General features: G+C 43.7%; 1 protein-coding gene across 1 annotated transcript in view; it reads right to left on the bottom strand.

Annotated features, from left to right (window-relative positions):
- Positions 1–25,916, bottom strand: part of ELP3 (elongator acetyltransferase complex subunit 3) — a 123,335-nt gene that overhangs the window by 93,072 nt on the left and 4,347 nt on the right. Inside the window, exons 2-7 of the mRNA XM_043486687.1 lie at positions 22,703–22,802; positions 18,672–18,810; positions 8,563–8,633; positions 7,173–7,236; positions 4,995–5,063; positions 2,529–2,683 (exon numbers count right to left, since the gene is read on the bottom strand). Of these exons, the coding sequence (XP_043342622.1) occupies positions 2,529–2,683; positions 4,995–5,063; positions 7,173–7,236; positions 8,563–8,633; positions 18,672–18,810; positions 22,703–22,802 (598 nt within the window). The remainder of the gene's footprint in view (positions 1–2,528; positions 2,684–4,994; positions 5,064–7,172; positions 7,237–8,562; positions 8,634–18,671; positions 18,811–22,702; positions 22,803–25,916) is intronic.

Raw genomic sequence — 25,916 nt, 5'->3', positions numbered from 1 at the left:
ACCTTATAATTAGCTGTTTTCCTGCACCCAACCTACCCACACTGTAATAAAGACGCCAGAAAAAAAAAAAGCCTGAAGGCAGTGGGAGAGGGAGTGCAAGGAAAAAAAAAATTCTTCCAGTGTTTTGCAGCTCTGGTGATGTACACAAACGCGTGCTCACACACACACAGACAGGCACTCTCGTTCATTTTACGCCTGGCATGATGTCCTGCATGATAATTATAGCCAAGTTTAGGCTCTGAAAGAAAAGCTGCCTTGGCTTCACAGGCCCCCACTTCACCTCCTGTGGACCTGGGCTAAGTGGCTTTATCTCTCTGGGCCTTAGTTTCCTCACTTGTAAAACAGGGATGATTTAAATATGTAACTCAAAGATTTCTTGCGAGAATTAAGTAAGTAAATACTTATTGCAGCGCCCAGCACACCGCAGACAGAGTAAATGTGACTGTCCCCGTTCACTCCCATTTCCCACGTCCCTTCCACCACGGTTCTAAAGGATACCAATGATGACCAAGATTCCATCACCTCTTCCATGTATTTATACTTACACAGGCATGGCCACACAAAAGACGGGATCACACAGTAAGAGCTGCTCTAAAACTTGCTTTTTCATGTAGTGTACCTTGGAGATTCATGAGACTCTCCCATAACGTAAGCTCATCCATTTGTGTGATGATAAACACCTGTAACAATCTGATAATCCTCAGTTTTATAGGGCTGGCCAAAAGTTCGTTTAGGTTTTTCCATGAAATGTTACAGAACATTTTTTCTCTGGAACATTTATTGCCAGCCCAGACATCTCTTGTATGCCTAGAAATGTCCCCACTTGAGGCATTTCAAACTTAATGAAGCCAAAGTAAAAGTCTTGACTTTTCTCCCACAAACCTGTTCTTTCCCCTGTTCTTCCATCTTGGTAGGCAGCACTACCCTCGATCGCTTTCTACAGCCCAAAACTGGGTGTCATCCTCGATTCCTTCCTCTTTCTTATTTCCAACCTGACTCAACGTCCATCAGCAATAAAATGTAGCTCTAACCCATCTACTCTTTTCTGTCACTGATGCCGCCACCCTCATTCGGGCAGGGGTGGGTACAACGGTCTCCCACCTGGCTCACCACTTCTACTCTGGCACCCCTCAAATCCACTAGCCACGCAAGAGCCAGGGTGACTTCAGACCTACAAACCTGAACACGTCACTCTCTGGCTTCAAACCATTCACCTACTTCCTACTGCTGATTCAAACACATTTTTAAGTCCTCAACATCCAGCACAACTGACTCTTCAAGTTCCACTCATGACATCTGCTCCTTGTTTCACTGGAATCTAGCCACACCTGCCTCCTCTTTGTTCCTGGAGCACCTCAAGTTTCCTCCTTGCTTCAGGGCCTCTGTCTTATTTGTTTTCTGTGCCTGGCCTGACTGACTCCTCCATATACTTCCGATCTCAGCTTAAACATCACCACTTCGTGTACAGAATCAGCCTATGTTTTCTCCAGCACAGCAGTCTGTCTCCATCACTGCACCTACTGTTTGTTATCTGTTGAACCAGCAGAATGTAAGCACCACCAGGGCAAGGACAACATCTGTCTTGTTCACTGTGTTGCTCCCAGTACCCAAGGCAGAGCATGGTCCCCTGGTGGGCCTTCAATTAATGTTCAGTTAAAAAAGGGAGAGTACACAGTAGCTTAGGCAGGTGTCCCTGAAATTTCTGAAAATAAAAACTGTTTTAAGACTTTCACTTCTAAAATCACTAAACTTAGGAAACTCATAGTTTTCTTCTTGCTAAAAATGGAGACAGAAGGTATCAAAAGAAAGCATAGCTGTCTTCTGTTTTGACTAGAATTTTTTGTCTAGAATTTGAAACGAATAAATGATCCCATTCACAAAGAGAAAAATGACTCAACAGTCATCAGATAGTAAGTCATAAAACAATACCTATTAAATAACAGTCATTTATTCTGTGAATTTTATAGCAGCTCAATGTCTCAGATTAAAAGTACTGCCCTTGCTTTCTCTGGGTGAGCTCACCAACTCCAATCAAGGCCACTCCTGCAGCTTAGACCAGCCTAAGGCAGAAAAGATCTGCACAGTGATTTTGTATGTTTTGTTGTTTTTCTTTTTTCTTTTTATTCTTTTGCACAGGGACTTTGTGAGAATACTAATGCCAGTGGACCATACTCACTTTTAAAAAACATAATCCTTCTCACAATATAGTAGTAACAAGAACTAGGACTGCATGAGATGATTTTTGTTAACTAAACTTATCATGGTCATCATTTCATGATGTAAGTGAAGTCATTATTCTACACACCTGTAGACAGTATTGTACGTCAACTACATCTCAGTAAAATTGAAAAAAATGTATTTAACCTTACAATCCATGAAAACCATGCAAGTAAAAAGAATGAAAACCTTTCCCCTTGTCCCCCAAAGAACTAGGAGGCTAGACATAGAGAAGGAATTCTCACAGACTGCTGCTAGGAGGATAAACCAACAACCACTCAGGTGAATATGATAAAGCAAGGATTTCTTACTTGACGGCCTCATAAATATTGTTGGAGGTATGTCCTGATAAGGCATCATGTAAATTGCGAATAAAATAATCTCTGTATTCTTCTGGAAGGGCCATAAATGTTCCGCCCATCACGATGAATTCCACTTTATCCACACTGTGACCAAGTTGTTTTAACTGAAAGACATAAATTCATCAGCATTAGGAAGGTATAGTCAACTACTTTTAAGTGGCTTACTGAAAATTTCTAATTTTACTTGGCAGTGTTTTCATCACTACAGCTTAAAAATGAGAAGCAAACATGTTGAGCAAATTCTACGGACTCAAGAAAATAGGCTCCAAAAAAAAAAAAAAATAAAGAAAATAGGCTCCAGAGTCTGAAAGAAAAATAATTACGGTTCAAATAAGGAGGAAGAGTAAGAATTTAAAATAATCAAAAGTTTGATGTCAACTTACAGAGTTAACTGAACATTCAAAAATACAGAGAATATAAATTAGCAGCAAATATAATCATACAAGATATAATTGTATACACTGTAATAGAATAAACAGATATTTCTTGATTATGTATTTTTTAAGAAGACTTCACTGAATTTGCTACCAGACTGCTTGTTTTATGCTTTGTTTTTTTGCCCAGGGGGCACAGAGGATCTTAGCTCCCTGACCAGGGACTGAACCTGTGCCTTGCACTGGAGGGCAAAGTCTTAACCACTGGGCCACCAGGGAAGCTCCCTCAACATGTACTTTACGCCAGACTTTGAGGTCAGCGTTGAGGACAAAGACGACTATATGCACTATAACCAGGACCTGATGCAAACACCACCAGATTAGAAAGAAGCATTAAGAAAGCAGTTTCAGATGAAAACTTTCCAGTTTTGAATTGTGAAGATTCTGGACACAGATGGCACCTTTTTAGCCTGGTTTCAGGGGTGGGGGGAAAAATCAGTGTGAAATATAATATCTCCTCTACGTGGGGATACAATGGTACAGATCTTTCCATTTTTCAACAACAATAAGTCAAGATTCTAATTTTTAAAAACAGGTATTTCAATTTCTTGCCAGGTGTTAGGCTTGAGAAAAAGTGAGTCAAGTGGACTACAAATTATGAACTCTAATGTACTAAGTAAAGAGGATATCTGCACTTAATATGAGCAAAAAGTTATATTTTTAAATACTTATTTCTGAAAATGAAAAATAGCAACTTATAAATAAATACATACATCCTTATATTAGGTTGGCCTAAAACTTCATTCAGGCTTTTCCATAATATCTTATGGAAGAACCCAAATGAACTTTTTGGCCAACCCAATACATATGTAAATCCTTACACATACATAAGCGTATGTGCATGAACGTGAAACACATGCAAATATACAAGTATGTGCATATAGCTATCAACACTAAAAGAATACTCCATCTATGGTCGTTCACCAGGGATACACAATTAAATCTTCCTGGTAGCTTTTTCAAAATATCTTGCCTGGATCCTAAACCAGACAGCACCATATAACTCCAGTGGTGAAACCTGGCACGTGTTTTGAAAACGTCACGCAGGTGATTCTAGCACATTTACAGCTGGGGAAGAATCACCACTCTCTGGTGTTTTCTGCATCTTCCAGAACCCATGCTCCTTTTTGGTAAAGAGAAACCTTTCGAGCTCTACTGACACATTTTAAATAAATTAAATATTGTGGCTAAAAAAGAAAAGAACACAGAAGTGAATTTCTGTTACGTGTTACTTTCCATTTCAGACTGTCTAGTTGCCCGAATAGATGTTACTAGAAAAACTATAGACAGTGCTTGCGTTGTTTTAAATTAGATAAGTTTAAAACGAAATTAATGTTCAGACTTCTTGAACACAGCGAGGCCACTGACATAGTACTTGTTTTTAATCAGTTACATTAAGGTATAATTTATACATTGGGTTGGCCAAAAAGTTCGTTGGGTTTTTCCGTAAGATGTTGAAACTTTTATGCCCAACCCCATACAACAAAATCCATTAACGTTAATTGTACAATTAAATGAGTTTAGAGTTGTGTAACCACCACCACCACCATTATACAGAACAATTCCACGGCTCCCACGAGTCCCTCATTCCCCTGTAGTCAATTTCCTGTTCTCACCCCAGCACACCAGCCACCGTATTTCTCATTTGGCTTATGGAAGCTAAAATTAATCCACCCACCTATTGTCTAAGACCTTCGACATTGCCACCCACTGTAAGTTTCATAACATGCATGACTTTCTACAAACTCAAAGAACTTCAGAGACTATAAAACCCTTATAGAAAATAATATGGTCTTTAAAGCAAGTGGTGCTTTTGACCCTGCTAGGAACTGCAAAATTTTCCTCTCCGTCAGATGGGATATTAAAAACTTATGAAGGAGAGAAATATTCTTTCAGTTCTTATTTCTGGTTTGACTCAAATCAAGCAACAGTACCTCCTAAGTATAAAGATCTAATGTAAAGATGCTTTTTAAAACCTTACCTGTTCTATCCGGTGTCTTGTCTGCAGGTACGGGTCATACCTGGCACGGATAGCTCGCATGGAGGTTGGCTAAAAAAAGAAAAATTTCCTGTCATGCCCACACTGAATTAAAAATAAGATGTACTTTCAAAGGGGTTGTATAAAAAACTAAAATTCTCTTGGGCTCCTTTCTTCCTTCCTCAGTTTGGTCAGTTTGAAATAATGACCTGAAGATTATCTGGCTGGTCTCCATTCAACAGCAGGCGGCTCCCTGGGTCATAGTTACAGCTTTGTGTAAACGCTGATGGAATCCCCAGGGCCACCAAATTGTTTTGCTGCTCCAGACAGAGGTGTGCATGCATATTCGAAAGAGTTCCTTGAGAAAATAACCTTTGAGCCAGATCATTAAATTACAACATAGTTTGTGATGGCTTAACACGAAGTCTTCATGCTATCTTACAAAGGTCAACGGCCACGAAATAATGTCCTGGCAGGAAACGTTCCCAGCTACTGAGGCCTCGCGCTGTGATGACTGAAGCCGCGTGCCTGGAACCTGTGCTCCACAAGAGAAGCCACAAAGGGGGCCCCGTGCACTGCGGCCAGAGAAAGACTGTGCAGCAATAAAGACTCAGCACACCCAGAAATAATAAATAAATAAAATAAAATGTTCCCTGAAGACACATTGTTAAATGAGGAAGGCAAGGTCTTGACAGATTACCTGCTGTGTACAAAGTTAGGATAAACAACATGAATTGCCTTTATATCTATATGCTGTTAATAGCGATGCTGGATGAACAGGCAAGGGGCGATACTGACGGACTGTTCGGGGGGCTGGAGCCGAATGGGGTGGCCGGGGAAAGCGATGAGAGGGAGCCTTTGCACTGAGAGATTTCTTTTGTGTTTTTTACAATTTGATCTATTTAAAAAAAAAAAAAAAGGGAAAAAATGAAAAACCATACATGAGAAGATAAAGTCACTTAGGTTGCTGGCTGCCGGCCTCTTCTGAAGGGGTTCACTGCTTGGAAAGCCTGCTCTCCGGCCTCCTGCTCTCACTCTTGCCCCCGCAAGAGCCATCAAAGGCCTCTTAGGACCTACCTGGATTACACCATTCCTCTGCTTTAAACCTGGCTGGCTGCACATGACAGCCATTGGGTTGGCCAAAAAGTTCACTCGGGTTTTTCCTTGACAGTTTATGGAAAAACCTGGACACTTTTTGGCCAGCCCAGTATAACAAACTTTTTACCTTGCCTTACAACTCTCTGTGTCACTGAATCCCAAAGCTCCTTCTCCCCTCACCCGCTCTGCTCCAGAGCCCCACCGTTATTCCCACTCTGGCTCTGCCTTTTATCTATTCTCTCTGCTAAGAAAGGTCTTTCTTGATTTTCTCAAAAGCCGCCTTGTCATCCAGGGCTCCGTTACCACGTCACCCTTCGCAGCCACCAAAGCTAAAGTCACTCTCCTATATCTTACTTGACTTTACTTCCCTGCTTTCCATTTCAACTGGTACCTGATTATTTTTTCTTTTGTTTCATTACTGTCTTGTTGTTCAGTCGCTAAGTCATGTCCAACTTTTTGTGGCCCCATGGACTGCAGCATGCCAGATTTCCCTGTCCTTCACTATCTCCTGGAATTTGCTCAAACTCATGACCATTGAGTCGGTGATGCCATCCAACCATCACATCCTCTGCTGCCCTCTTCGTCTTTTGCCTTCAGTCTTTCCCAGCATCATTACTATCTACCTTCCACTTATTAGAATGCAGATTCCACAAGACCTGACCTGTTCTCTTCATGGCTGCAGAGGCAGGAAAACGTCCTGGTGAGGTGCACAGAATTCAAGGCCTGGCCCTGTTACATTCGGGATGTGTCCTCCAGGCCAGTTGTGTAAGCCTTCTAGGTTCCAGTTTCCTTATCCATAAAACTATGATAATAATAGTGTCTACCTTCAAAACGCTGCCAGAAGATTTAAAGTTGTAACGTGTTTAGAAGTGTTGACATACGTTATATTAATAATAAGCGCTTAGGTAAGTATTTCTGCAGTGACTAGAACAATATATAGAAGCACTTGGCAAATGTTTCATGAATGAGTAACTTGTGCAATCAAGAAAAAAAATAAGAAATAAAAATGTTAAGAAAGCCAGTACTTGTAAAAGCATATGCTAAGTAAAGTATGATATAACACCCCTCCAGACATTACTTTACCTCGTATCCAGTGTAAGACTGGGTGGAATATTCAAAATCTGAATCAGGTCCGCCAGGGCAGTACCTGCCAATACAACAAAAGGATGAGGGTGTCAGATTCAGAACTCAGCTCAAATGTCCAGTTCGGGCATTGCAGTTTCCATACAATCCTGCTTGAACCAGCTTCATTTTCAAATGCTAACGGAAGATTGCACCTTTGTGCTATCTGCAAATATTTACATTTTCTACTAACAAGTAGAAAGGTAAACATATAAAGAACAATATTGCCGTAGTTTTCAGAGTACTGCCGTCACTATCATTTAATTTTTTTATTGGAGTATAAGCGCTGTCCAAGGCTGTGTTGGTTTCTGCTGGTGATGAAGTGAATCCGCTGTGTGCACACATTTATCTCCCCCCTCCTGAGCCTCCCTCCCCACCCCACCCCACCCCCTAGGTCCCCACGGGGCACCGCGCTGAGCTCCTACGCTGCTCAGAGACCTCCCAGTAGCTCTCATCTTACAGACGGCGCTGCGCGGGTCAGCAACGCTCTCGCGATCCGTCCCACCCTCTGCCTCCTGCCCTGGGTCCTCACGTCCATCCCCTGCATCTGCATCTCTGCTCCTGCCCTGGAGGTGGGTCAATCTGAATCATTTCTCTAGATTCCTCATCTCTGCGTTAGACACAGCCTAAATATCTAATGACAGACGGACGGATGAGGACGACGCGGTGCATCTACACACTGGAGTATCACTCTGCCATAAAGAGGAACAGAACTGGGTCATTTGTAGAGACGTGGATGGACTGAGACTGTCATACAGAGTGAAGCAAGTCAGAAAGAGAAAAACACATATTGTATATCAACACAACCATCATTTTAGAAGTTTAAGCTTTTAGAGGCAAATAGCAGTGTCTAAATTTTCCTAGTTTGGATTGACACTCACAGTGCTCTCTTGGTAACTACACTTAAGAAAATTTTTCTCCCGATTAATCTTACTATCTAGAATAATGCATATTCTACTAATTTTTCTAATTATTTAAACTTAAGAAGTTTAAAGATTATTTATAAGGGTAACATTTTGGGGATACTTTGCTGATCCAAATTCATTTTAAATTTCTGACATTTGGAATTCAGGCTTCTCATACTTCCATGTTTCATTTATCAAGTTAACAGACTATCTACTGTTTTGAGTTCTGCAACCTATGTATTGTATATTGAAACAATTAAAATCTTTATATGTTTCATTTTTAAATGAAATCCTATCAATGGCTGCTTATTTCAAAGAACTAACTTACGAATCTTTAATAGTTAAAGTTTTAAATATTACCAACATGCACTGATCAAGTCTCTAGCGCTTGCTGTATCAATTAAAATGCAAACACATACACGACTTATTAAAATCATCATACTCACACACATATATTTCCTGTAAAACTGATGTGTGGACATCTGTGGGGTTTGCACATGACAGCCACAACAGCAATCTATAATAGAAAGATTAATAAAAAAGCAATTGTGAAATAATTCATAGGAAATTCTGGAGAGTGGTTATCTCAGAAAATGGGAGAGGACCGCAACGGGCTTCAAAAGTGCTTGTGATGTTGTGTTTCTTAAATAAAGCCGTGGGCACAAGGGTGATCTCTTTTCAATGTTATTAATCTTCAGATCAGATGGTACAGAATGAATCCTGGAGGAGGGGTCCCTGCTGGAGCTCCAAGGGAACCACGTGTAGACCTTCAGTTTCCTGACCTCTGGAGCTCACCGTTGGCAGCAGACAGACCCTGAATGGACCACGATGGACCCAGGGTTGGGAGAGAGCTGGACCAGAGCCCTGGGTACATCAGGGCCTACGCAGGTTGACTGTGGCCTGACTTCAGTTTGGTTCAGTCCTGTAACAGGAATTTCAGCTGTGGCATTGGCATGCAAGGCCTCTTGGGAAAGATAAGCATGAAGGTTTGGGCTTTTGTGTAACCTGGGTGTCCAGAGCTCAAAAGTCTGTGGTTGTTTTGAAGAATGAAGTATTATATTAAATTTTGGTTATTAAGGATTTAACTTTGTAGCCTTCCTATCTGGAGAAATAAAATCCTTTAAATGAAAAAAAAAAAAAAAAAAGTGCTGCACTCAAAATGTCAGCAAATTTGAAAAACTGAGCAGTGGCCACAGGACTGGAAAAGGTCAGTTTTCATGCCAATCCCAAACAAGGGCAATGCCAAAGAATGTTCAAACTACCGCACAGCTGTACTCATTTCACATGCTAGCAAGGTTATGCTCAAAATCCTTCAAGTTAGGCTTCAACACTACATGAACCAAGAACTTCCAGACATACAAGCAGGATTTAGAAAAGGCAGAGGAACCAGAGATTAAATTGCCAATATCCATCAGATCATAGAAAAAGCAAAGGAATTCCAGAAAAACTTCTGCTTTATTGACTACGTCAAAGCCTTTGACTGTGTAGATCACAACAAACTGGAAAATTCTTCAAGAGACGGGAATACCAGACCACCTTACCTGCCTCCTGAGAAATCTGTATGCAGGTCAAGAAGCTACAGTTAGAACTGGACAAGGATCAACGGACTGATTCAAAACTGGAAAAGGAGCATGTCAAGGCTGTACATTGTCACCCTGCTTATTTAACTTATATGCAGAGTACATCATGCAAAATGCCAGGCTGGATGAAGCTCAAGCTGGAATCAAGATTGTTGGGAGAAATATCAATAACCTCAGATATGCAGCTGACACCACCCTAATGGCAGAAGGCAAAGAGGAACTAAAGAGCCTCTTGACGAGGGTGAAAGAGGAGAGTGAAAAAGTTGGCTTAAAGCTCAACCTTCAAAAAACTAAGATCATGGAATCCGGTCTCATCACTTCATGGCAAATAGATGGGTAAACAATGGAACAGTGACAGACTTTATTTTCTTGGGCTCCAAAATCACTGCAAACAGTGACTGTAACCATGAAACTAAAAGAGGCTTGCTCCTTGGGAAAAAAGTTATGAGAAATCTAGACAGCATATTAAAAAGCAGAGATATCATTTTGCCAATAAAGGTCCATATGGTCAAGGCTATGGTTTTTCCAATAGTTGTGTATGATGTGAAAGTTGGACCATAAGGAAGGCTGAGTGCTGAAGAACTGATGCTTTCAAACTGTGGGGCTGGAGAAGACTCTTGAGAGTCCCTTGGACAGCAAGGAGATCCAACCAGTCCATCCTTAAGGAAATCAACCCTGAATGTTCACTGGAAGGACTGATGCTGAAGCTGAAGCTCCAATACTTTGGGCCACTTGATACAAACAGCTGATTACTGGAAAAGACTCTGATGCTGGGAAAGATCAAAAGGAGGAGGAGAAGGGGTCGACTGAGGATGAGACGGTTGGATAGCATCACTGACTCAATGGACATGAGTTTGAGCAAACTCCAGGAGATGGTGAAGGACAAGGAAGCCTGGTGTCCTGCAGTCCATGGAGTCACAAAGAGTTGGACACAACTGAATGACTGAACAACAGATATACACATACATGTACATATACACAGACACACAATAAATATAGACACAAATGTGTTATGTACATGTATGTGTGTGTACATACATATATCTACATGTTTATTTCCTCTGTTCACTGAGAGCATCTGGTAGCGGCAATGCCCTAACAGGATTGCGCACACCTAGGATTCAGATCTTTGATTCTAAATGCCCTTCTCTGTAGCCAACAAGGACCTATTGCATAGACAGGGAACCCCGCTCAATGTCATGTGGCAGTCTGGATGGGAGGGGAGTATATGGATGCTGGATCACTTTGCTGTCCATCTGAAACTATCACAATATTGCTAATTGGCTATACTCCAGTATAAAATTTAAAAGTTTAAAAAATAATAAGAAACGAAACTCTTCTCTAGTCAAAGAAACAGGGCTCCTTGGAGACAAGGTCGATTCCATGGCTGGGGTAAACAAAATACAAGATGAGCCTGGAACATTTTATTATGACAGAAAGCGAGAAACGGCTCAAAGAATGATGAGGACATTCAAAAAGGAAACAGAAACCATCTTGAAAGGGCCCCTACTGGACAAAATTGGGAAAATTTGTACATCAAAATAATGAGTGAGGAAACTGGAAATCTGATGAAGAACCGAACATTTACATAGTTTCCAAGTACTTCACCACACAAGACTTGTTAATTCCAAAGTGGAGAAGAGTAGCTTCACAAAGGGGATGCCTGGCAGACACCCCCTCCGTCACAGTGGACAACGTGAGTGACAGGACAATAAACTACACACCACCCTACAGGCTGTAAGAGGAACAGACTGTCCCTTCTGTGACGTTCTTGCCAGAGAGGCCAACCCGAGTCTAATCATGAGGACACATCTGATTAAACCACACTGAGGGAGATGCGACGAAACAACTAGCCTGATACCTTCAAAAGCGTTAAGGTAACGAGGTCCAGGGAAGACGGGGGAAGAGTCTAGACTGAAAGCCACGACAACGGGACACAGCGCGTGATTCTGAACCGGGTCCTGCAGCTTATTATTGAGACAGCTGTTGAAACTTGAATGAGATGTGAGACGTATCCATGTTAAATTCCTGATTTTGATGCCTTTATTGTGGTGACGTAAGAAAGGGTCCTTGTCTGCAGGAAGCACATGGATGTTGAAACATCCAAAGGCATCGGTTCTGCAGCTTACTCTCAAACGGCGCAGGGAGGAAGTGCTCCTGCCAGCCAATTTTCAACTTTTCTGTCAGCCTGTGATTATTTTTTAATAGTAAAAATGATTAAAATTTAACTTCAATCATTAAACAATTCACGAGAGAAACTCCAAAAAAATTTTTTTTGCAAATCTGAATTAAAAACTTAGATTTTCACACAAATGTTTTTATTTAAAAGGAGATACGTAAGTGTTATATGTATACCACTGATGAAGACAATCTAATTTCTCAATCTTTTATTGAGGACCTACAATACAGGCCAGGTTCTGAGCTGCACAGAGCTGGTGGGCCCTGAGACTACAGAAATACTAGTGCACTGCCTCTGTCCTCTGAAATCACACAAGCGAGCAGGGGAGGAGGATTTAGAGAAGTAAGCTATTTCCAAAAGACACGGTAAAAAGCACATAGAAAAGACTAGTGATGCTCAAAGGAGGGCATTAGTGAGTCCTGACCAGGGGAGTCAGAGAAGCTGACTTCCTGAGGGGCTGATAGCTATGCTGGCAAGCAAGTGGAGCAACAGGAACGATCATTCCCTGTTGGTGGGAATGCACACTGGTACAGACACTTTGGAAGAGTATGCTGTTTCAAGCAAGTGGACAGGGCAACAAACGATTACCCTGTTGGTGGGAATGCACACTGGTACAGACACTTTGGAAGACAGTCCAGCAGTTTCTCACAGGGCTAAACAGTCTTACCATATAATCCAGCCATCACGCTCCTAGGTCTTTAGGTACTCAAATGAGTTGAAAACTTTTGCATACACAAAAAACCTTCATGCAAATGTTCATCACAACTGCCAAAAATTGGAAACAGTTGGGGTGGCCTTCAATAGGTGCAGGGACAGACAAACTGCAGTACACTCAGACAATGGAGTATTAGTCAGGGCTAAAAAGAATAAGCCAGCAAGCCACTAAAAAGACACAGCATAAAACCTTAAATGCACACTGCTAAGTAACAGAAGCCAATATGAAACAACTACAAAACACACTGATCCCCTCCATGTGGCATTCTGGGAAGGCAAAACTAGAGAGACAGTAAGCAGACCCGTGGTGGCCAGGGGTACGAGGCAGAGGAGAGCATGACTGGGGAGTTTAGGGCAGTGAAACTATTCCATATGATACTATATGGTGGATACATGACATTGTGCATTTGGTAAAATCCATAGAATGTACAACTATTAGAGACCCTAATGTGAACTACAGGCTTCAGTTAATACTAATGTAGCAAGACTCGTACAGTACTTGGGTGCAATCACAAAAACGACAGAGTGAGTTCTGTTCATTTCCAAACCATTCAATACCACAATAACTGAAGTCTATGCCCCAACCACTAACATCGAAGAAGCTGAAGTTGAACGGTTTTGTGAAGACCTACAAGACCTTCTAGAATGAACACACCAAAAAAAGATGTCCTTTTCATCACAGGGGACTGGAATGCAAAAGTAGGAAGTCAAGAGATACTTGGAGTAGCAGGCAAGATTGGCCTTGGAGTGAAAAATGAAGCAGGGCAAAGGCTAACAGAGTTTTTGCCAAGAGGATGCACTGGTCATAGCAAACACCCTCTTCCAACAACACAAGAGACGACCCTACACAAGGACATCACCAGATGGTCAATGCTGAAATCGGATTGATTATATTCTTTGCAGCTGAAGATGGAGAAGCTCTATAGTCAGTAAAAACAAGACTGGGAGCTGACTGTGGCTCAGATCATGAACTCCTTATTGCAAAATTCAGACTTAAATTGAAGAAAGTAGGGAAAACCACTAGGCCATTCAAGTAAGACTTAAATCTCTTATGATTATACAGTGGAAGTGACAAATAGATTCAAGAGGTTAGATCTGATAGACAGAGTGCCTGAAGAACTATAGACAGAGGTTCATAAAACTGTACAGGAGGCAGGGATCAAAACCATCCTCAAGAAAAAGAAATGCAAAAAGGCAAAATGGTTGTCTGAGGAGGCCTTACAAATAGCTAAGAAAAGAGAAGCAAAAGGCAAAGGAGAAAAGGAAAGATATCCCCATCTGAATGCAGAGTTCCAAAGAATAGCAAGTAGAGATTAGAAAGCCTTCTTAAGTGAACAATTCAAAGAAACAGAGGAAAACAATAGAATAGGAAAGACTAGATATCTCCTCAAGAAAATTAGAGATACCAAGGGAACATTTCATGCAAAGATGGGCACAATAAAGGACAGAAGTGGTATGGACCTAACAGAAGCACAAGATATTAAGAGGAGGTGGAAACCATACACAGGAGAACTATACAAAAAAAGTCTCAATGACCCAGATAACCACGGGGGGATCACTCATCTAGCCAAACATCCTGGAGTGTGAAGTCAAGTCGGCCTTAGGAAGCTCTACAAAGCTAGTAGAGGTGATGGAATTCCAGCTGAGCTATACCAAAACCTAAAAGATGATGCTGTGAAAGTGCTGCTCAATATGCCAGCAAATTTGGAAAACTCAGCAGTGGCCACAGGACTAGAAAAGGTCAGTTTTCATTCCAATCCCAAAGAATGTTCAAACTACTGCACAACTGCACTTATTTCACAGGCTAGCAAGGTAACACTCAAAATCCTTCAAGCTAGGCTTTAACAGTACATGAACCGAGACTTTTCAGATGTAGAAAAGGCTGGATTTAGAAAAGGCAGAAGAACCAGAGATCAAATTGCCAACATCCATTGGATCACAGAAAGAGCAAAGGAATTCCAGAAAATCATCTACTTCTGCTTCACTGACTACATGATCTACACTGACTGTGTGAATCACAACAAACTTGGAAAATTCTTAAAGCGATGGGAATACCAGACCACCTTACTTTCCTCCTGAGAAATCTGTATGCAGGTCAAGAAGTGGCAGAACCGGACACAGAACAATGGACTGGTTCCAAATTGGGAAAGGAATACATCAAGGCTGTATATTATCACCCTGCTTATTTAACTTCTATGCAGAGTACATCATGCGAAATCCCAGGCTGGATGAAGCTCAAGCTAGAATCAAGATTGCAGGGAGAAATATCAGTAACCTCAGATACGCAGCTGACACCACCGCAATAGCAGTAGGCAAAGAGGAACTAAAGAGCCTCTTGATGAGGGTGAAAGAGGAGAGTGAAAAAACTATCTTAAAAATCAACCTTCAAAAAACAAAGATCATTGCATCTGGTCCCATCACTTCATGGCAAATAGATGGGAAACAATGGAACAGTGACAGACTTTATTTTCTTGGGCTCCATAATCACCGCAAATGGTGACTGCAGCCCTGAAATTAAAAGACGCTTGCTCCTTGGAAGAAAGCTATGACAAACATAGATAGAATATTGAAAAAAAAAAGATAGCATTATAGTCAAAGCTACAGTTTTTCCAGTAGTCATGTATGGATGTGAGAGATGGACCATAAAGAAGGCTGAGCACTGAAGAATTGATGCTTTTGAACCGTGGTGTTGGAGAAGACTCTTGAGAGTCCCTTGGACAGCAAGGAGATCAAACCAATCAGTCCTAAAGGAAATAAGTCCTGAATATTCATTGGAAGGACTGATTCTGAAGTTGAAGCTCAAACTTTGGCCACCTGATGCAAAGAGCTGCCTCACTTGAAAAAACCGTGATGCTGGGAAAGATTGAGGGCAGGAGAAAGGGGCGACAGAGGATGAGATGGTTGGATGGGATCACCGACTCCACGGACATGAGTGTGAGTAAACTCCAGGAGATAGTGAAGAACAGTGATGCCTGGCGTGCTGCAGTTCACGGGGTCACAAAGAGTTGGATACAACTGAGCGACTGAACAACAACAATTGATGCATCAATTATAGGGCAACCTGGGGGAGGGGGAGAGGAAGTACAAGGGACTCTGTACTTTCTGCTCAACTGTTCTGTAAGCCTAAAGCTCTATAAAAAAACAAAAGCAAAGCACAACAGTAACAGCAGGGATAAAAGCATGGAGTTAGGATGCACAGCAGATAGGGGATGACAATTAGCTGTGTGCTCCCGCCATTTTCAGCAGGTTACTCTGGTGACACTGTAGGAGGTGGACTTGCTGCGGGTAAGACAAAGCAGGCCTGTTATGAGATGACTCCAATACCCTCCAAAACAAGAAACAATAACGGTCAGAACATTCCTACCCGTGGTGGAAGGAATGGACAATGCATTTCATCTATTCAGTGTGGAAACCGAATAGATGGGGGCACCATGAACTAAGGTGGTGGAGAAGGATGAAAGAGCAAGTCTGAGCAAGCACGCAAGCCTGGTTTTGCTCTACTGGAGGGTCTACAGGCAGTCAAAGGAGAGACGTCTAACAGGCAATTTGACGTGGACATGAAGTTTGGGGAAAGGCTGGAGCTGGGAGTCAGCATATGGCAGTATTAAAAACATCAGTGGGGACCTCCTTGGTGGTCCAGTGGCTAAGACTCTGCCTGCCAGTGCAGGGGGTGTGGGTTCAATCCCTGGTGGGGCAGCTAAGATCCCACATGCCTCGTGGCCAAAAATCCAGAACATAAAACAGAAGCCATGTTATAACAAATTCAATAAAGACTTTAAAATGATCCACATTATAAAAAAACAAAAGACATCAACGGATGACATCACCAAAGAAAGTGTGTAAGACACTAAAAACAGTGGGCCTGGGACCGCAGAAAGTATCCATTTTTAAAGGCAAGCAGAACAAGGGTAGCTCTCAGAGAAAGAAAAGAAATGATTCGAGCCAGGAGGAGGACAGAGAATGGAATCGTGGAAACCAGGTGCATTTGTCAGGTGCAGAGGTTGACAAGCCTTTGCTTGCACAATGGCAAGCCCATACAAAATGCTGAAAACTGACAATTCAAGATTTATCCTGAAAGCACATTATTTAGGGATGTAGAAGTAAATGCCAAGAAATCAGCTAAGACTTAAAAGCCGTTTGTTTGGAACTATTAGTTTTTCTGAAAGCCTTTTACACTTTGGTACAAACCAACCAACGAACCCCAAACACTTAAGTGTAGAGGAGAGACTAGGATTGATGGTACACTCTGCCAAAAGTTCAGGGGTTTAATTAGTCACAAGTGTGATGTGGTCCAGGAGAGATGGCTATCTGGCAGGTCACTGTGAGCTACGAGAAGTCCAACAGCCCCGCCCAGGTAACAGACTGAACTTAGTTCACACTGGGAATAAAGGATTCAACTCTGGGCCCCACGTTTTAGGAGGGTCCAAATCCCACCCTGTGTCTTTCACACGCATCCTTTTTATCCTAGAGGCCTGGCCTCAATTGAGGCTCTTCATGCCTAGCTCAAACGGAGAGCATCCAACTGGTCTTTTTGTCTCCCAGCGACTGACCCTCCATCTTTATAAAACGTTTTATTTGTTTCTAATTTTGGCTGCACTGGTCTTCGTTGCTGCACGCAGGCCTTCTCTAGCTGTGGTGAGTGCGGGCTTCTCTTTGCGGTGGTCCTCTCTGGAGCAGAGGCTCTAGGCGCACGGCGTCAGCAGTCACGGCTCCCAGGCTCCAGGGCTCTGCAGCTGCGCCCGGGGCTAGCTGCCCTGTGGTCAGTGGGATCTTCCCGGACCAGGGACTGAAGTCTGTCCCCTGTACCGGCAGGCGGATTCCTAACCACTGGGCTGCCAAGGAAGACCTCCCCTACATTTGTATCCAAATTAATTTTCTGAAAATCTCTCTGGTTCCCATCACTCCCCTTCTCAAAAATCTTTTACAGTTTCCTCCTATCTGGCTTCTTTGTGGGACACCTGGGCTTCCCTGCTGGCTCAGCGGGTAAAGAATCTGCCTGCAATGCAGGAGACCTGGGTTCAATCCCTGGGTCGGGGAGATCCCCTGGAGAAAGGAACAGCTACCCACTCCAGTATTCTGACCTGGAGAATTTCACAGACTGTATAGCCCATGGGGTCACAAAGAGTCGGACACGACTGAGCGACTTTCACTTCATTTGCAGGACATTTCAGATCTTTGACAAGCAGATGCCACACTAACACTTCACCCCGAAGTCCTGCTGCTTTCCAAAGTGAAGCCCAGCCCTGGTGAGCCTGGTAGACCTGTGGTTCCCCCCCACACACACCTCTCACATCATCTGTGCCTTAATTCCTGCCCCTGGCTCCCATGACTCTCTGCACTTGCTCTTCTCCACTGATACGGGCACCACTTCTGTGCCAGCCAGGGGCCACATCTCCACTTGGGTCCTTCCTAGCTCCTTGTACTGCATGGACATCTGTCTTCTGCACACCCTCCTGAATGGTGTCAACTGGTTCACAGTTACCATACGTATTAACATAATGACTTTGTACTGTCAGTTAACGTTTCAAAATACCCTTTCTAAGTATGTTACAAGCCACGAGCTTAAGGTGGCCAACAATATTTATCATCTTCTGGTATCACCAAGTTTCAGTCTATACTTTTAAAGACCCCCTCCCCCTCACCACCCTATGCCCCATGAGTGCGTGCTCAGTCGCATCTGACTCTTTTGCGACCCCATGGACTGGAGCCCACCAGGCTCCTCTGTCCATGGGATTCTCCAGGCAAGAATATTGGAGTGGGTTGCCATTTCCTCCTCCAGGGGATCTTCCCAACCCAGGGATTGAACCCATGTCTCCTGCGTTGGCAGGCGGATTCTTTACCACTGAGCCACCTGGGAAGCCCCATTTTTAAAGACACTAAAAATCAAAAACACCATCTTTTCCTCGAAGTGACTCTCTTCCCCTGGTGCTCTCCGAGCATCCTGCACGCGTCTCCACTCCAGCACACACCACTACAGGGGGATTTTATGAATTCAAATCGCCCACCTCCACCTCACTACGTGGAGGCAGGGATCTGTGGCCCAACAGATACACAGTCAATACGTGATGATTCGATCACTCACCCCACTGGCAGTCCTGATGGGTTTTGCCTTGAGCTTGGGGACCAAGACCTTCCGATACTGAGGCGGGACCGCGGCGATGATGTCCACCAGGCGGGGCTGCGCCGACAGCCCGTATTTGGCAGCTGTCCTGGTCTTCACCCTGAAAGGAGAGCAGCCAGCATGATCGAGGTTACAATGTTCCAAGGACAAGCTACCAGAAGAATAACCTATAAACCATGTCACCAATTCTCGTGACTCCTGCATCCCCTCACCAGAGACAACAGTGGCTCTAACGCTTGCGACTGTCAGGGAAACGGGAGAAAATTCATGACTTCTTGCTCTCTGGAGTACCAGGGAGAAAGCCAGATGACCAGGGGACGGGGCCCAGGACAGTGACACAGCCGAGGTCTCGCTCATGGTGGTGCTCCGGCGTCAGATGCGACCCCCGCTCAGCTTCCGCCCCACTCACTGCATCTGGGACGAGGCCAGCCCTCTCACGGGGCCGGCTCAGCTCACTGCATCTGGGACGAGGCCAGCCCTCTTGTGGGGCCGGCTCAGATCACTGCATTTGGGATGAGGCCAGCCCTCTCACGGGGCCGGCTCAGCTCACTGCATCTGGGACGAGGCCAGGCCTCTCGTGGGGCCGGCTCAGATCACTGCATCTGGGACGAGGCCAGCCCTCTCGTGGGGCCGGCTCAGATCACTGCATCTGGACGAGGCCAGCCCTCTCGTGGGGCCGGCTCAGGTCACTCTGGGATGGTCAGACACGCACGTCGCCTCTATGGGCACCTCTCTCTGTGCTGTAACAGCCAAAACTGTTTCCAGAGGTTGCAAATGTCTTGGGGGTGGGTGGAGGTGTGGGAGTAGTCATGACTGGTGGCAAACCATGGTCTCAGGCCAAAAAGCAAAACAACCGAAAGCAAAGCTATGTAGAACCAAACAGGAAATAAAGTATTGGGTTGGCCAAAAAGTTCATTTGGGTTTTTCTGTACGATGTTACGGAAAAACCCAAACGAACTTAATGGCCACTCCAACATATATTTTATAAAGCATTTAAAATATTTTTCTAATACTAAATATTACATAAAAAACAGAACAAATACTTTAACAATTATAAAACAATCACTCTTGTAACCACATTCCAAGAAAAAGAACATGATCACCATTTCAGAAGACACCTGTGTGCCTTCCTGACTGTAACCCTATCCACATCCCCCAAAATAACCTTTATCCGAACTAGTTTTCTTCTATAATTGTAGAAGAAAAATTGTTCCTTGTTTTCTTCTATAACTGTACCAACTTTTCTTTTCTTTGTGGCTGCTAGCCAAATCCCATAGTCACTTTAATCCATCGAGAAATACTATGAGGTGTTCAAATCCTTTAAACAAATGTTTACTGAGTTCCTAAAAGGTACAAGAGACTACCTAAGCACCTGGGACGTCAGGAAGTATAAGGCAAACAGGCACGCACAAAAATAAGTCTGTGAATAATAAAAACATACGTAATAGAACACACACCCCACCGTGAATGCTTACAGGGCTCAAACCATGAACTCAGTGTGTGCTGGGGAGATGTTCATGGAAAATGGGTACAGAAAAGCAGAGGCTTCACAGATGGGAGGGGAGTCTGGGGGAGAATGGATACATGGATACGTATGGCTGAGTACCTTTGCTGTCCTCCTGAAACTATCGCAGCACTGTTAACTGGCTATACGCCATTGCAAAATAATAACTTTAAAGGTATATACATTACAACAAAAAAGAAAGCTGTTAAGAGAGTAAATCCTGGAAGTTCTCATCACAAGGGAAGAAGAATTTTTTTTTTTCTATTTCTTTGATTTTATATCAGTATGTGAGGGTGGATGTTCACTAAACTTACTGTACTCATCTCATAATGTGTAGGTTGAATCACCATACTGTGTCTCTTCAACTTAAAACAGTGCTACATGTCAACTGTATCAATAAAACTGGAAGAAGAAAGAAAAAAATAAAAAGGAACGGAAGAGGAAGTTGGTAGTGAACATGGAAGACGGTTATAATGAAGACAGAGGAGGCAAAATTTTGACCCGAATTGGACCCAAGGAAAAAGATTCAAAGGTGACACTAGAGTTTCAAGCCTGGGTGAGGGCTAAAACAATCTGGTAAAGAGGCCATCTGAGTACCAGCTGTGTTTAAGGAAGATCCTAACTTTAGCATTCAGTTCAGTCGCTCAGTCGTGTCCGACTCTTTGCGACCCCATGGACTGCAGCACGCCAGGCCTCCCTGTCCATCACCAACTCCCGGAGTTTACTCAAACTCATGTCCATTGAGTCGGTGATGCCATTTAACCATCTCATCCTCTGTCATCCTTCTCCTCCTGACTTCAATCTTTCCCAACATCAGGGTCTTTTCAAATGAGTCAGCTCTTCGCATAAGGTGGCCAAAATATTGGAGTTTCAGCTTCAACATCAGTTCTTCCAATGAATACCCAGGACTGATTTCCTTTAGGATGGACTGGTTGGATCTCCTTGCAGTCCAAGGGACTCTCAAGCGTCTTCTCCAACACCACAGTTCTTTATAGTCCAACTCTCACATCCATACATGACCACTGGAAAAACCATAGCCCTGACTAGACAGACCTTTGTTGACAAAATAATGTCTCTGCTTTTTAATATGCTGTCTAGGTTGGTCATAACTTTCCTTCCAAGGAGTAAGCGTCATTTAATTTCATGGCTGTAATCACTATCCACAGTGATTTTAGAGTCCAAAAAAATAAAGTCAGCCACTGTTTCCCCATCTAGCTTTAGATATGCTAAATTAAAGAGAATGACAAAAATATATAAGACATAGAAACGTTCACGAGAAGCAAAAGATTTGTATAAATATGCGTACAGCCAACAAAAAAATAGGTGAAAAAAATCAGTTAAACATATGGTAGAAAAATCAATAAAATATAATGTCTCCAAAGTAAAAAAGAGTATTGATTTCTTTAGCCAATGTTTATTAAGCACAATGCCCCAAAGAAAGGGTACAACATATTTTTTCTAGACAGGGTCTAGAGAAACGTCATGTGCATGCTGACTAGACCACTGATGACCTGGAGATGGGGGAGCAGATCACTAGAGCAGATCTACATACAGAGAATAAACAGACGCAGGGAGGAGAGACCACGCTTATTTGATGATGCAGCCAAGTCCAAGCTGAACTTGACTGTGGAGAGGAAGTGGATGGACGTGTCCAGGAGGTTCTGAAGCGGGGAAGGGCTGGATGACATCAAAAGGCCCAAAGAGAGGGTCTTCCTGGGAGCCAGCTACCCCCTCCTCTGGACAGAGGAGGGGCAAGAACGAGAGGCAGGATGTGAAGTGAGATGGACAGAAGGACAGACCATGGGCTCTGGAGACAGATGGTCTGATTCCAAATCTCAGCTCTGCCAACTGCCAGTTATGCACTCTTGGAAAAATTATGTAACCTTCTCTGTCTCGGGGGACCCATCTGTCCAGTGAGGTAAGTACTGACCTCAGACAGTGTTTGAGAGGATCAGCTGGGCTAATGCGTACAGTGTACTACTAACAGTGACCTGACTATGGTTAAGTGCCCAAGAAATGTTAGAAGCTGCTAGGCATATTAGGCTCTGAGGCAATTTTGCCATAAATAACCAACAGGGCAGGGCAGAAAACTAAATTCTCAATTAAAACATGAAACACGAGATAGAACCAGTAGTATTTGATAATCGCATGCATGAAAGAGATCTATACTTCCAAAGAAGAAGATTACCTTCTTTTTTCTATAGATCCACTTACTTATTTTTTAGATTTTTTGGGGAATGTGGACCATTTTTAAAGTCTTTATTGAATGTTTGTTACAACAATAAACATTTGTTACAACAACAAACAACAAACAATTGTTTGTTTGTATGAATGTTTGTTACAACATTGCTTTTATTTTATGTTTTTGGGTTTTTTGGCCCTGAGGCATGTGAGATTCCAGCTCCTTGACCAGGGATCAAACCCACACCCCCCGCCTTGGAAGGCCAAGTCTTAACCACTGGACCACCACGGAAGTCCCTCCACTTACTTATTTAGGTCGATGTCTTTTCCCTGTTCGTGAGCTTCAATTAGCTGTTTAATAACATCTCCTATGGTCAGCATCATTAGCTGAGCAGGGCTGAGGTCTCCTGGAAAGATAATATTTGACGATGTAAAAAGTCACATTATTCAGTAAACGTTTTTGTATTTACTAGCAGTTTTCCTTCCAAAATCATTCCAATCATGCTGAAGTACATCGCTCAAGTTTACCAGACAGTGAACTTTTATTGTTTACAATTTGGCCATATCTCTTATACCTTTAATTTAAAAACAAGCCTGACTTCACCTACATATGGGAAGAGTTCACTCTAGAAGCACATACATGACAAGCAGGGAAGAGCAGAGACAAGCAGGAAGGAAAAGAACCTAATTACACAGGAAAGGACCAAAGTAGTCAAAACAGCTTCCCTTCATCTCCAGATTTTTAATTACGTTTAGATGCTTTATTTCATTTGATTCTCAGAAGAAAGTGAGGTGGATTGAACAAGAATATCTGCCTGTCCCATAAAAATGTTACCAAGGGGTGAAGCTGAAACTCAAACCCAGGGGTCCCCAGAAGCAGAATTACACAGCAGTGTAGTACTATTTTGAAACACAAAGGCAGGGGTCAGTCTATACTTGCCTAGGGACCTTAATGCATCCCTAAGATTCAGTCTGAACAGCACTGCAACCTTCTCCTGGCAAATGAGGCCATCCTTCTCACGTAAGAGGCAACAGCAGAAGCTGACATGGCATGACCCACCCCTTGCCTGCAAATACACATGCCTGGTTCAAGGATGGGCACCTATTGAGGGGGGGGCCAATCTGAGCTCTTTTACTCAAGGCAAAAAAACACCAGGCCCTGTCCAGTGGTAAAAGCTGTGAGATTTCAGCTCGGGAGCTGCTAGCAAGCACACTTCCTTCCTGCAGAGCAAGCTGATGCCTAAAGATAACGACGTCATCAGAGAGGAGCACAGACCAGAGTGCCCTGGCCCCCCGTTTACCTGATCTCATCTGATGCCTCACGGTAACACTGGAAGGTGGGCACGGCTTCCCCATTTCACAGATGTGAGTAATTAAGGCAAGTTAAGACATCATTGTAAATGACATGGTTAAGACTCAAATTCAGGTCTTTCCCTCACAACTTCTTTTTCCCACTGTGCCAAGCCACCTCTAATTTCCTGAGACACAGCTACCATAAACAATTTGAGAGAAGTCCATCTATAATCAGAGGCTAACGCTTTCTAAACCGTGTAACTCGGCCCTTCAGTATTCTACAGAGGTGCCCAAGGGGGCCACGTAACAGACATGGCTGGCGGTGAGGAAAGTGAAGTGGGGGTGGGGGCAGAGAGAAGGTCTCCTTCCCCATTTCAACCCAAGCAGCTTCACTTTCATCTGTTTATATACTGAAGTTCTGCATAAGAATTTATTTGGAGGGAAAAAGGGGCTTCAGGTGATAAAAAAAATACAGGCAGACCTCATGCAGTTTGGTTCCAGACGACCACAAAAAAGGGCATACTACAATAAAGTACGTCACACGAATATTCTGGCTTCCCGGTGCACACACAAGTTATGTTTACAGTGTACTATAGTCTGCTGAGTGTGCAACAGCATTACACCTTAAATAAATGAGACACAAGCTTTGGGTGGCTTCTTCTAGCACGGGTGTGCGTGCTAAGACACCTCAATCCTGTCCAATTCTTTGTGACCCCATGGACTGTAGCCTTGTCTGTCCATGGGATTTCCCAGGCAAGAACAGTGGAGTGGGTTGCCATGCCCTCCTCCAGGGGATCTTCCCCACCCAGGGATCAAGCCCTTGTCTCTTATGTCTCCTAGCACTGGCAGGCAGGTTCTTTACCACTAGCGCCACAGGGCACTCCAATTTACAAAGAGAGAAGAGAAATTTCCCCAAGTCTCCCTGCTAAAGAATCCTCCTGCAATGCATAAGCTGCAGGAGACCCGGGTTCAATCCCTGGGTTGGGAAGATCCTCTGGAGAAGGAAATGGCAACCCACGCAGTATACGTGCCTGGAGAACCCTACGCACAAAGGAACCTGGCGGGCTACCTTCCGTGGGGTCGCAGAGAGTCAGACACGACAGAAGCGACTTAGCATGCACGCGGCTTACCTTAGAAACAAGAGTGAGGCATGGAAAAGTGCTGCCGCCTAGTGGACACGTTCCGCAATTGCAACCTTCAACCTACAGGCAGATTCTTTACCACTGATCCTCTTGGGAAACCCCAAAACTATTGCTTACGGGCACTCAATATTCATAAAGACTACGTGTGCGCTCAGCTGCCCAGCTGTATCTGGCTTTTTGCTAGCCCATGGACTGTAGCCCGCCAGGCTCCTCCGTCTATGGGATTTCACAAGCGAAAATACTGGAGTGGGTTGCCATTTCCTCCTCCACAGGATCTTCCCGACACAGGAACTGAACCCAAGTCTCGTATGTCTCCTAGAATTGGCAGGCAGGTTCTTAACCACTAGCGCTACATAGCATTCTAATTTACAAGGAGAGAAGAGGGATTTCCCCAAGCCTCCCCGGTGGCTCGGCGATAAAGAATTCCCCTGAAATGCAGAAGCTGCAGGAGATCCAGGTTCGATCCCTGGGTGGGAAAGATCCTCTGGAGGAGGAAATGGCAACCCACTTCAGTATACTTGCCTGGAGAGCCCCATGGGCAGAGAAACCTGGCGGGCTACCTTCCGTGGGGTCGCAGAGTCAGACACTCCTGAAGCGACTTAGCATGCACGCTGCCTACCTTAGTAACAAGAGTGAGGCATGAAAAAGTGCTGCCGCCTTGTGGACACGTCCCGCAATAACAACCTTCGATCTACAGGCAGATTCTTCACCCGAGTCACCTGGGAAACCCCAAAACCTATTGCTCATGAGCACTTAATAGTCACAAGGACTACGTGTGTGCTCAGTTGCTCAGCTGTATCTGACTTTTTGCTAGCCCATGGACTGTACCCCGCCAGGCTCCTCTGTCCATGACATTTCTCAGGCAAGAATACTGGAGTGGGTTGCCATTTCCTCCTCCAGGGGCTCTTCCCAACCCAGGGATCGAACCTGGGTCTCCCTCACTGCAGGCGGATTCTTTACGAGCTGAGCTACCATCTGAGCCTTCAGCAAATACACTGTTTTTACTGGTGTTGAGTTTTGCTTCGATGTTGAAGGCTGCCAACTGCTCACGGTGGTGGATGCTGAAGTCTGGGGCTGCTGTGGCAA

This window comes from Cervus canadensis, chromosome 14 (assembly GCF_019320065.1).
Source record: "Cervus canadensis isolate Bull #8, Minnesota chromosome 14, ASM1932006v1, whole genome shotgun sequence".
NCBI lineage: Eukaryota > Metazoa > Chordata > Mammalia > Artiodactyla > Cervidae > Cervus > Cervus canadensis.
This window is presented reverse-complemented; position numbering and strand designations above follow the sequence as displayed.